Below are 12,629 nucleotides of genomic sequence, written 5' to 3'. Positions count from 1 at the left end.
TTGACTGGGTACAGCTAGTGACTAAATAAGCTACGCTTCAGAGAAACGACACTCTGGTTGTGTAGGTGCTCAAGATCAATGTTGCCGTTTGTCGAGAATTCACGCCCGATGGACGACGCGAATGTTTTCTTTCGTTCTGTTTGCCAACACAGTTTCCAACAGAGCAGAACGCCACTGGCGAAATACCACTCAAGAAGTCACAATTAACAAAACCTGCAAACGGCGCCCGTGTGGCTCTAAGTACCAGAAGGGCGGTGGCCACGACCTGCTGGCATGCAAACAAATGTTGCACGACGCAAACGGGCGAGTGGACGATCTGGTGGCATCAGGCAAGGAGGAAAAGAGTACCAATGTTCCAAGTGCAGAGGCCAGATTCCCAAAAAAAATCTCCTTAAGACAAAAAAGTTTGTAAATTTACCTCACGACAAAGTTACGAACTTCTGAGTATTCCCGAAGCAAAATGTTCGTAAGTTTTCCGTAAGTTACGACAAAAGCCGTAACTTACGCAAAACTTACGAATATTTTGCTTCGGAAATACTTAAAGGTTCGTAACTTTGTCGTGAGATAAATTTACCAACTTTTTTGTCGTAAGGAAGTTTCGGAAATGTGGCCTCAGGTTTCTACCGACTATAAATACAACAAAAGAAGCGGCGAACCGGTACAACAGAAAGTAAAAAATTAAACGAGCTTAATCACGCTGACAAAGACAGAGCGCAGAATCTCTCACGGAAAAATCACGTTCCATTTGTGGTTTGTGCGAGATTTTCACTTTTTATTGTCATCCAGTAATTTACTTATTTATTTTCCTTTCATTTATTTATTTTAGATTTATTTTCCAGTTTTATTTTCTTTTATAGTTATTTTGTTTATTTATTTATTATTTTCGTCCAAAACCTGCCATTCTCGTTAAAACGTTTGCATCCAAAGAAGATAGCAAGCCCCTACAGACCAGCTAGTAGCTAGTGGCTATAGCATCCGACTGCCACAGCACCGACCCCAAATTGAGCCCCGTCGAGGCTTAAACTTTATATAAAAACTTTACGTATAACCTTTGCCATCCTTAACCTACCCAACGTGTAACTTGTTCATGACGCCCGCAAAGCCACTCGTTCATGACAATTTTCTAGCATTGTGCGAATATTCAAAATATTAAATAGTTTCGAATAATACGCTATTCAATATTTGCTTCGAGATAAACTGTGCATTTATATCTTTTTATACTCCGTTTACCTTTAAGGGGGGACACTACCCAGGAAAAAACAATTTCTACAAAAAAACAGTGATTTTGAAAAATGTCGTATTTACATTCACAAACATCTAGAGGGTATTCCCAGAAAGTTACATTAGATTGTACTGCATAGTTAATTTTTTATAAATTATTTTCGGTCCACCAACGCTAAAGAAAAGGTAGAGGTTAGAGCACTTTGAACACATTTTTCTCCATTTCATTTTCTGGCATAAATTTCACTTTAGGAAAACTATCGTTTTGTTATTACATAACTTGGATTAATTTTTATGAGTTTTTCTGGGGTGAAATTTTAAGGGGAAGATAACTATGAGCTTGTATTTTTTATTTTTGTAATTTTTCATGCTCAAGAATGAAAATTTTGGACAAAGGATGGAAATCTAAGAAACTGTATTTGTGTTTATGTGGCTTTTTTGTCATGAAAGATGGTATAACATAGAATTATAGCTCCATAGTTATCTGCTCTCAACTGTCCTAATGCAATATAACAGATGAAAATGAAAAATTTATAAGTAATTTCAAAACGATAGTTTTCCTACGCAGGCACGCCCACTTTCATCTTTGAACGTTTGCAGTTTATTTTGTACTTCACCCAGGTTAACAAAATTTGGCAGAAATATTCTCAACATCAACAGAAACAAGCCCTGTAAATATAATTTAAATCAGACAAGTGGTTAAAAAATTTACTTTTTTGGTAGTGTCCCCTGTTAAGCTGAGAGTGCAGCCAATGCCCCAAGCATGAGAGCTCGAGGTCGCTGCTTTGAAGCGTTCTTCGGTAAAATGAGCGCTCGTGCTTGAAATGCATGACCCAAAGCCAGGAGTGCAGGCTAGCTCGCGCTTGTAGCTTTGGCTGCATTCGCAGCTTAAGGTTGAGCAAAGTAAAAGTGTTGATCGCGGAGGCTTAGCTCTGTTGAGTGCGCTTCTTTTCGAGCACCGGTGCACTGCAGAGAAGCAGCATCCGTAAAAGCGAGCTCCGCGGGTGTTGCTTCTCCGCAGTGCACTGGTGCTTGGTAAGAAGTGCACTCAGTAGGGTAACACGCCACAATCGATACCTGGAAAAGTATGGATATCGAAAGTGTGTTTAGGAGAAAACACACTTTCAAAACAAGATGGTGCATGCGAAGGCCTGGTGCATTTAGAAAAGGAAGGGGAACTTTGTGAATATTGATGTATACAGTGGAATAAAATTTTCAAAATTAAACTGTGGCTATTATGCAAGAGTATATGTTAGGCAGAGATGTCTTGACAAGCCGGGGCTAAATGCGACACGCACCGTCGGGGTCCACCTCCCGAGCCAGCTTGACCGCCTCGGACGTGGCAAAGTCTGTGTTGGCCGCCGTCACCGCCAGGATCAGGGAGTTGGGGTTGCCAATGTACTTGAGTATCAGCGACCGGATCTGGGTCTCTATGTCCTCCGGCTGGTCTCCCACTGGAACCTGGGGGGGGAGGGGGGATCACGGGGCTGACAAGGAGACTACTGCCAAATCCCGATCTGACGCCCACCCGCGGCGAGGAGAGACTGTAAAAATCCGCATGTAATAGCTTCGTTTGATTTACCCGCACCTCCTGCACCAGTGCAGAAAAGTGTAGGGCGGTGTACTTCCGGTCAAATCTCAATACACATACCGGAAGTACACTGCCCTACACTTTCTGCACCGGTGCAGGAGGCGCAAGTAAATCAAACGAAGCTAATATTAAGCTTTTTTCCCCCAATTTTTGCCCGCAAAATTTGCTCTTGTATTATCGTTGGATCCTAATGATTCTAAGCTTTTGCAGGGTACGTGTGAAAGAGGGTTTACGCAGTTTCGGTTTTTAGCAACCGTCATCGCCGGCAGCAGCGAGTTGCGAAATTGCGTCACCACCCAATCCCGTTGGCGTGCGTTGGCATTCGCTGAAGTGTTTTTGTCGCTAAGCCGTGTGATGCAATCGTAGCGGAAGCGGCGCTCGGCTGCACTGAAAAGGAAGGTTATCTCAGTGGCCGAAAGTATCAGCAACAAAATGGCGGGACGAAAGTTAACGGCGAGCGAAAGCTGCATTCGTGGATGGAGGACACCGAAACAAGTTCTTTTATCGTCCAAGGGAGCGAGAAAATGTTTCCCAGGGCCGAAGTAAGGAAGTTTGCAGAGACCGATTTCGGCCAGACACGGCTCGTGAAGAAACAATGTGCTCTGGACTTCGCCTTAAACACCGAGCTGCTGCAGGCAAATACTACGAACCTGCATGTTCCTGGGTTGCATTATACGTGAATCAAACTTACTTTGTTTTTTTCTGGCAGGTCTCATATTCCATTTTGTATTATACTGGGTGATTCAAGGAGCGGCCAGGCTCTTTGAATCGACCACAAAATTCAGTTTCTTAGCCTATCGTGCTACGACTTCGTGCAGCGTTGCTCACAGATGGTGCATTTTTTTTTTGTAAAATTTGCAAAGAGCAAACTTACCTGAGGAAAAAGTAAAAAAAGAAAAAGGCTTAGCTCCTATGGAAACGCAGCGAAGCCACCAGTCTTCAAACAATACGGCGCCGCTTCGCACGGGATACAAGAGATGGCACAAGCGGTCGCGACGCCAACTGCCGCCAACGAACGAGCATACATCGCCGAGAGCTGGCATGTTTAGCAAACAATCGTTTCAACTCAAAAGCGGTGCGCATTCCGCAGGCGGTGACAGTCGCAGAAACAAAAACAGGCGCAATATCAACAAGGAATTGCAGAGCAGACGACATCAGTACCCTGAAAAAAACTGTCAAAATATCCCGACACACCATTTTTTATTCAATTATCTGTCAATTCAATGTTTTATTAGGAAGGATAATAAAATTAAGCATTGGCAACTGATATTAGAAAAGCCCGCGTCACTTTTGAGTCAAAACGATTGTCTGCTAGAGACGGCGGCTCTCGGCGCTGTATGCTCGTTCATTGACGGCACTTGGCGTCGCGACCGCTTGAGCCATCTCTTGTCTCTCATGCGAAGCGGTGCCCTATTGTTTGAAGACCAGTGACTTCGCCGCGTTTCCATAGGAGCTAAGCCCTTTTCTTTCTTTACTTTTTTCTCAAGTAAGTTCACTCTTTGCAAATTTTACAAAAAAAATGCCCCATCTGTGGGAAACGCTACACAAAATCGTCACGCGACAGGTTAAGAAACCGAATTTTGCGGTTGATTTAAAGAGCCTGGCCGCTCCTTGAATCCCCCAGTAGAGTCTGAATTGGTTTAACAGACCTTGATAGTGACCAAGATTTCAGTCTGCTGTAAGAGGAGTAATGCTCTATGCAGATACAAAGTTGAAACAACGGTACAGATGGGAAAACTAAACAAACTTAAGAAAGCAGCATGTTATATCCTAATGCCTGTTGTAACCAGGTCTGTTGTAACAAGTTTATACTGCATGCAGGTTTGCTTTTACTGTAAATGGTTAAAAATATTGGGTAATTAATCTCTAGAAAGGAAACAAAAAATTTTATAGAAAAAAGATTATTGTTTTTGTCTTATACTAGTCGATTGTGATATGTTAGGTCAGAGGACCTGGGCACAGACATTGAGGCATGATGGAGCAAACCTTGTTGTGAAAAATGTATTAGTTTATCATTGAGGGGTGGTGGAAAAATGGTGCGCAGCACCAGACGGCCAACGAAGTTGTGTCCTCCTTGTGTTCTAGGGTGTTTGGGGTGGTGACATCGCATGGCATCACATCCTAATGTGGAGTGAAAACAGTAGTATCACTATACAAAGTGTACTTCTTTAATTCAAACAGACCTATTAAAAAACTTTTAGCCTTTCCACTCTGATGAAGAAGGAAGACCAGCGAAGCTGTACTATGATGGGACGACTTCTTGGACGACCTCAAGGACGACGCCTAGAGGGCGACATCTAGGACGACGCCTAGAGGACGACATCTAGGACGACCTCAAGGACAACTTCTAGGACGACCTCGAGGACGTCTAAGACAACCTCAAGGACGACTTCTTGGACGACCTCTAGGACGACCTCAAGGATGACTTCTTGGACGACCTAAAGGACAACCTCTCAGACAACCTCAAGGACAACGCCTAGGACGACCTCAAGGACGACCTTGAGGACGATGCCTAGAAAAATTCAGCCTTTCCACTCTGGTAAAAACCGGAGTGGAAAGGTAGCTCTCCAGAGTTTTGTGTCAACATTTCTTTGCGGGGGACACGAACTAGCCTTTAACAACTCCGCTGTAAAATGCCACGAAAGGTAGATTAATCCAGTCCATGCAGGATAGTTATACAGTCAGGGAGACAAAACATAGACTGTCCATCATCATGAAAGGTCAAATCAGTGGCTTTCAACAACGTTGAACAAGTTTCGAATTGGTGCGATTTGTTTGTCTTTGCTAAGTTAAAGTTAATTAACAAATTTCAGTTAACTATTCAGCTCACCGTGACATTTAGCATCCTATATTTTGTCCCCTGGCCGTACAACTCGCCCGCACAGACCGCACTAGTGTACCTTTCACAACTCTTTTTGAACGAGTCTGCTTGAATTGAAAGTAAACACCCCGTACGTCTGTGGAGCAAAGTGCGAGCGTTTGCTGGACGAGCATTTACTCCTTGTCAGTGGCAGGGTGCTTCCAGAGCATGCCCCTGAAGGTATCTTGCCACCAATGGTGGTCACCGCAGTCACCGAGCACCTGGCGACCGTTTCCTTACCACAGCTGACCTCGCAGCGTCATAAGCGCACAAGCACTCCGTGAATGTTTTGTTTGAAGGTTCCGCGTTCTGCGGTGGGCCCGTGAGTGCACCGTTTGCACCAACGTTGGTTCGCACAGTGTGCAAGGCTACGAGAGGCAGTCGATTGAACAAACGGCTGACAGAACGCAAGGAATGCAGCGGTGCCGAGTCGGGTGAGCGCGTCGGCATGTTGAAAAACAAAGAACACAAAGTAAAAAGCAAGCGTGTTGGGTGGGAATGCTGAGGGTGCAGAGAGCTCGCTCGTTTAGCGCAACTCGTTTTAACACATTCTGCATTAAAAGGAGCAATAAACACGGGGCACCTGCTACGAAGCACGTGACATGGGAACTGACACTGCAGAATGTGGACACAGCAAACTCGGGTTCCGTAGTGTGGTAAAGATGTGGGAACTCGTTGCGAACTCGATTGTCACCTGTACAGGTACCTCAAATTGAGCGACTGACACGATTCTCGCGTGTGACGTCTGATGGGAATCGGGAGTAGGGTTTGTTCTGGAATCACTTATGTACGGATATTTAGCTAGAAAAATGGTATGAGTGATCTTTTGGGGCATGGAATTTACGCACAATTTAATGGTACTCCCATATTAACCCTTTAACCACCCGGCCCGAGCTGTGCTCGTCATGGAAGGTTGTACCAATATCGCCGATGACGAGTCACACTCGTCCAGCCAAAATGAAGGCTTGTTCTCACTGTCAAACACGAGACAGGTTTGTCCATCCATCCATCCATCCATCCATCGCGTATCTAGCCTTGTAACAGTGATCAGAAATGGCAGCAGGTTTGAGTATTGCCGGTGACAGCCCTCGGAAACGGGCTCTCTCTTGCGGCTGTTCGAACAGTAGCGACGATGAAGACATCGAATTTGTCTCTGGAAGTGAGTCGGACATGGATTTTGAATACGAAACGGGCTTAGACGACAATTACAGTGATGAAGAAGACGTCGTGCTGGGTAGTGTTCAAGTGTGGCAATGCGTAAACCGCGTAAACACTGAAAACCCGCCACCCGCGCCTCCGAGGTTTCCCGTTTTGTGCAGTGCCTGGGATTCTGCGGCAACCCACTGACGAAAAAGACATTCTCGGCTGGTTCGACGTTTTTTTGTTTTTTTTTTATTGGGACCTTGTTGACCTTATTGCGACAGGGACAAACCGCTACGTGGTCCCGCATTTCGCAGCGCGGGGTTCTTCATGGAAACCGGAAGACCGCGAAGAGATGATAGTCTTCCTTGCGCTAATAATTTTGCAAGGAATCGTTGGCAAACCGCAAGTTGAAATGTATTTGTTAGCGCTAGTACGGAGAAACGTCTAGGCACTTGATCTTTTGTTACGGTGTGTGTGTTCAAATAAATACTGCTCATTTCAGCACGTGCTACTCTATTACTCTTACATGCACTGAGGGAAAGCTTCTATAAAAATCAACTTTTTATTTGAAAAGTTTTGTGTTAATACCAATCACGACGTAAGAAACAAATGTGTAGAAATAAAATTTGGTAAAGTTTGTACATTTTTTTTTCGAAAATAACTTGGTGGTTAAAGGGTTAATATTCACTGTTGCCTCAAAACGTAAAACAAAATTTAATGTACTTTTTCTCAATACTTTGCCTATGTTGCAAGCTTTTACGCAATACTTTTTTTATAAGAATACCAATACCTGTTAAATCAAATATATTTACGAGCCTACTTATGCGTCAAATAGAAGAGATAGTTTGAGAAAAATATTTCATTGAATGCAGAATCAATATTTTCAAATGCCCTTTTTTCCCTTCGGTCTACCAGAGACTGAAATAGCTTGCCCATTGACACAATAGAAACGATACTGCCAGAGCTCTGTTTTGACAAAGTGCAAGCATATGTTCTAATACCTTCCCCCTTTAAAATCGTTGCATTTTATCTAAAATAATCTCGTGTTTTCCTGTAACGTATGGTTTATCTTTCAGGTGTATGTTCCTCTTGCCACAGGAATGCCTTTTTAGGCAATTAGCTACCTATAAATAACCATTGTGGTTGTTTTGGGGCACTTTGAAAGAGCACAATTATTTATTGTATTATTAATATGTGCCATGATTTTGTGTAGATCCGTTTCAATCTGTTTCGCCTGCTTGACTTTTGAGGTAATCAGTTAAAAATGCTAACAGAAACACACGACACGTTCTATGTCGGTCGGCTTCATACTGTGAGGCAGGCGGGCATCCTCACCTATCGTCATGCATTCCAAACATGTGTTGTCTAATAAGTGTTGCCATCTATTGTTACATGTTCAACCTGCTGTCAAAATTGTTATAATAAAATATATCTACCCAACATGCCATCATAATATGAATTTTCGAGGCAAGTTCAAATCTTTTGCAGCAACTCAAGCACACAACAGCTCTAACAACACTCATCCAAACCGCTCCTATGGCACAGGGGTGGAGCGTCGAACTAGGCAGCAAGGGATCCAAGGTTAAATTCCTGGCTTTTTACGAAAAATTTGCTTCGGGGCCGGGTTCTAAGTCTAGAGTGTCACGAAATCTCGTAACGAAAATGTGATGTAATGAGAAAAGACAGTTTCCCTTGCCTCACAAGAATGAAGCCACTGACCTCTCTTGCCCAGTGATCTGGTACCCAATCCTTTGCGCTAGTGGAGTGGCTTTGATTGGCATGTTTATGGTTGCTATATATCTGTACTTGTGTTGCCACAAAACTCTGTTTCCCCAATGGTGGGAGGAGTTCAAAACACGCTGCACATTCCCTATTTCCCAACATAATCCGTAGGATTAAGATGAGTTTACATTTCTTTCCAACATCTTCAATTACCGCGTCTAAGTACAGTTCAATTTCATCGTTGACTCTTTCTTCGTTCTTTACCCGGTAGTTTTTCAAAATTCTTTTCGTGGAGAAGGACAGCAGGGGTGGAGAAAGACTTGGTGCATTATCTTGTTTTTGTAATGACTTCTCGCAATGTTCAGGGCTTGGAAAACAGCCCTAAAGCGCCTTCGGCTCTAAAAGTGGATGGCTGGGGCCACAAACACACGTGCTGGGGCCACAGACAACGTTAACACAAACCTCTTCCCCCAAATTTAGAAACAAAAAAAAAACCCACCTTCGTAAGTCCGGGCAGGTCGACCAATCCCAGGTTCACGACGCGGTTGGAGTAGATCTTGAGACTGATCGGCTCTGGGCAGATACCCTGTGGAAGAGTGGCGATTAGCACGGCAACGAAAGTGCAAGATGTGCCCAATGAACTTAACTCGCATGTCTCCATCAAAAGTTCCGAATAAAACCTAAAATATTCCTATGGCTCGGTGCAGAACCTCTTTTAGATGAAGAGTGAAAAAGTGTTTTTGTGAGCCACTGGCACACTTTACTGGACAAAACAGAGAATGAGATCAGTGAGAATGATTTTCTTCATTCTCTTTTATTGAGGTTAAATTAAACATTCCAAACACCCACAACATTTTGTCACATTGGACTGAAAAAGGCTTAGGTAACTCAATGTTGGTTTGTCGGAAAATTATATCTTTTAATTAAGCCAGCCTGCTCTTTAAACTGGCCAACAAAGAATAAGATGCCCGAAGTCACCAATTAAATTATTATTAAAATCTAATACTACCTAAATGATCATTAAACTGGCCAACAAAGAATAAGATGCCCGAAGTCACAAAAATCTGCTAATTTAGCGGGCGACGTGCGGCGCAGCCAACGTAGTATTTCGGTTGTGGCTGACGTCTGTTGTATACACAATTTATTCTTGGTATTTTCTTTTCCAGGGAGAAGTTACCAGAGGGTGCTATCGGCACGCCATGTCTGAGCAAGAGAAGAAGCAAAAGAGAGAGAGGGGGTGGTACAGGATGTCGCATGTTATGTTTTGCTGACTAACTGCCTGGGTTGCCGCCTACATAGCCTACTTCGTCACCACTTGCGTTGCCTCTTTACCGCCGCCGCTTCGCCTGCCCTCCCTCCCCGCCCCTCCCCGTGCATACACGTCATTTCTGGGTTACTACAGGTAGATCACGTGACCCTTTTTACCCCACGTGGCTGCGTATGCAACTGACGTCGACGGTACAATGTTGCCCGGCTGTGCCGAAGTTTCGGTTTGTGATTATGGTAAATAACAAGATAGACCCAAAATATTTTGGTTTTCATGAGAGAAACGGTGTAGGGTTGTTTTGGAGTACTTTTCACGTTTATATCAGCCACTATCTCAAAGTGTCCAAAGAAGCGGAGTTGACCTTTAAGGAGGTTTAGGTCCACTTGGCCCCGGTTGCAGTGTGGTGCAACCAGGGACTTGAGGAATGTCCACCTCACCTTGTTCGTCCCTCCCATGCGTTCTGTCTCTGCCTCAATCTCGGCCCGGATGGCGTCAAAGTCGGTGTAAATTTTGTTTTTGGTGTGGAGGAACTTGGCCCACTCTTCCAGCTGCATGGTTCCTGTGTGGGAGAAAAACAGCCCTCGTTTATGCCACTTCCAAATGAGGTTCTGAAGCAGGGGCATGGAATTCATTAGAACCTTAAAAATCTTTTAACATCAACCAAAATTTCTGCACACCAATAAGCTTTTGTCAGATAGCAGACACTCAAGTAGAGCAGTTCTTTGCGACAAAATGTGGGTTTTATCTCGAAATTTAAGGCTTTAGAAAGCCCAAAAGAAACCAAGCTTGAGTCAAACTTCCCCTTCTTTGGCCAGAGTCTGGGTGTCTTGGCAATAATATGCCAAAAAAAGTGTTAAAGTTAGGTTTCACTACTGGAAGTTTGGCTGTCAGAATCTGGCATCTTTGGTCCAAAATCATCAAACAAGCACCAGACTTGGGCTTCATTTCTGTTTGTTCAAATTCATGTGGCAACTTCGGGCCTCAAACGCAGAAAACAAGTGCTCGATTTAGGCTTCAGGGCTATTTCTTCGGTTCATACGTAAGATCTTTGGCTCAAGCCTGGCACTTTGGCAAGTATGAGGCGAGCCAGAGAAAAGCCACTGAAAGTATTCTGACACTAACTAATGCCTTGGAGCAAAGCCGTATTCCGCTTTGCTCCAAGGCACTTGGCTCAAGTTAGGCCACTAGGATTGCACCAAGCTTGTGCCAAGTTACGCATTTCTCTGGCGTGCTACCTGGACACTGCAAGCAAAATCCCAGTGCCGCCAAAGATTTTGTCCTTTCGGCGGCTTCGTAGCAATTATTCCATTTAATCAGTAAGATTCATTCATTTGCATTTTTTTTAGAGGCGAAGCTCCTTAGGGTCTAGCCTTGTCCGTCCGGCATCTGTGCTCACATCGATCTTGCTGGTGCTCGTGAGCTCACGTGCTCATGAGCATGTGAGCATGTGCTCGTGTAGGGCAAAAATTAATAAAAAAATAAATAAATAAAAAATTATTTAAAAAAAATTGTTTGCACAGTTGACAGGATTCGAACCTGAGCGGGGAGACCCCAATAGATTTCTAGTCAATCGCCTTAACCACTCAGCCACGACTGCGGGACGAGTAGGGGGCTCTGAGATGTGGTAGTAACTCGAGAGCTGGGGATGTCATGGATGAAACGTTGCATGTAGCCGCTCAACGTCTATGCAGGAGAGGGCGCTGCGGTCAAATGCGTATATAATCGCGTTAAACTTTGCATCATTGGCTCAACGTTTATAGACGAGAGGGCGCTGTGATCAAATGCGTATATAACCACGTTCCATACCACACATTCTCTTTCTGACATGGATGAAAACGAACGAAAGGCTCGGCATGCTGCGGCTCAGCGTCTACGCAGACAAGCACCACCAGAGCTTCGCCCTAATCAACATCATGCACCACGTGGAGATGCGGTCAATTTTTTTACCCTTTTCTTTCTGAAGGCTATGTAAGATGAAACTGCCCTGAGAGGTGCATTTTCATCACTTGCCCAATGAGGATTTATAGATCGGCACTCAACAGTGAGCTCTGTTCGTTGAAATTGATTCGGTTACATACAACCATCTCCATCTTTCTTTCCATAAGTAATTTCCCAACAAATTCTATGTTTAAAACACACTTATTTTATTTATTTTGAAAATACAGCTATCTGTGAGACCGATGCAGGTTGATCGGTATGTGAAAAGAAAGAGAATCAGGTAGTAAATCTAATACTGAGAAAAGCACACAGATTTACACTAATCACCGCATCCATCGATAGACAGTTTCATTCGTCGCCACATTTAACAATGAAAGAGTTCAGAAAAGAGTCCTTGCTAAAGCGATGAGGCATGATGAATTTGTTGTTTTTCATTGTAGATGCATTATCGCAGTTTGCATTTGTAAAAGTTTCTGAATGTCAATGAAACAAATAATTTTGTGAACAATTACGTAGCACATCAGGTGTAGCAGGTTTTATGCTCTTCTAAGAGTATAGAAACTATTGCTGATGTGTAAGCAATGTAAAGAAGTTGCTGGTCACTAAAGGGGGGACAACAAAAGCTTCCTTTCTTCAATTCCATTTTATCAGAAAAAGTGTCAAGGAACAGCTGCTGGAATGTTCTCCGGAATGTCATTTACTGTACATCATACTAACTAATACTAGTCATCGACACGTCCTGCTCCAAAAACCTGCATTCTTTTTTTATAAAAGAACTCAACTGCTCATTGCAGCTATACCTTTTTATGGAGTATTCGATCTACGTTTTAAGTTCGGGATATGTCCAAATTCCTTCACCCTTGAATATTTTTTTCTGCTTTTTAGGT

General features: G+C 43.5%; 1 protein-coding gene across 1 annotated transcript in view; it reads right to left on the bottom strand.

Annotated features, from left to right (window-relative positions):
* The window catches only part of LOC8052093 (dynamin-1-like protein), a 48,769-nt gene that overhangs the window by 31,132 nt on the left and 5,008 nt on the right, over positions 1 to 12,629 (bottom strand). Inside the window, exons 3-5 of the mRNA XM_040207563.3 lie at positions 10,242 to 10,363; positions 9,037 to 9,123; positions 2,520 to 2,682 (exon numbers count right to left, since the gene is read on the bottom strand). Of these exons, the coding sequence (XP_040063497.1) occupies positions 2,520 to 2,682; positions 9,037 to 9,123; positions 10,242 to 10,363 (372 nt within the window). The remainder of the gene's footprint in view (positions 1 to 2,519; positions 2,683 to 9,036; positions 9,124 to 10,241; positions 10,364 to 12,629) is intronic.

The sequence above is a fragment of the Ixodes scapularis genome, unplaced genomic scaffold, assembly GCF_016920785.2.
Source record: "Ixodes scapularis isolate PalLabHiFi unplaced genomic scaffold, ASM1692078v2 PGA_scaffold8__174_contigs__length_109621045, whole genome shotgun sequence".
Lineage (NCBI taxonomy): Eukaryota > Metazoa > Arthropoda > Arachnida > Ixodida > Ixodidae > Ixodes > Ixodes scapularis.
Note: the sequence above shows the minus strand (reverse complement) of the source record. Positions and strands in the feature narration are given on the sequence as shown.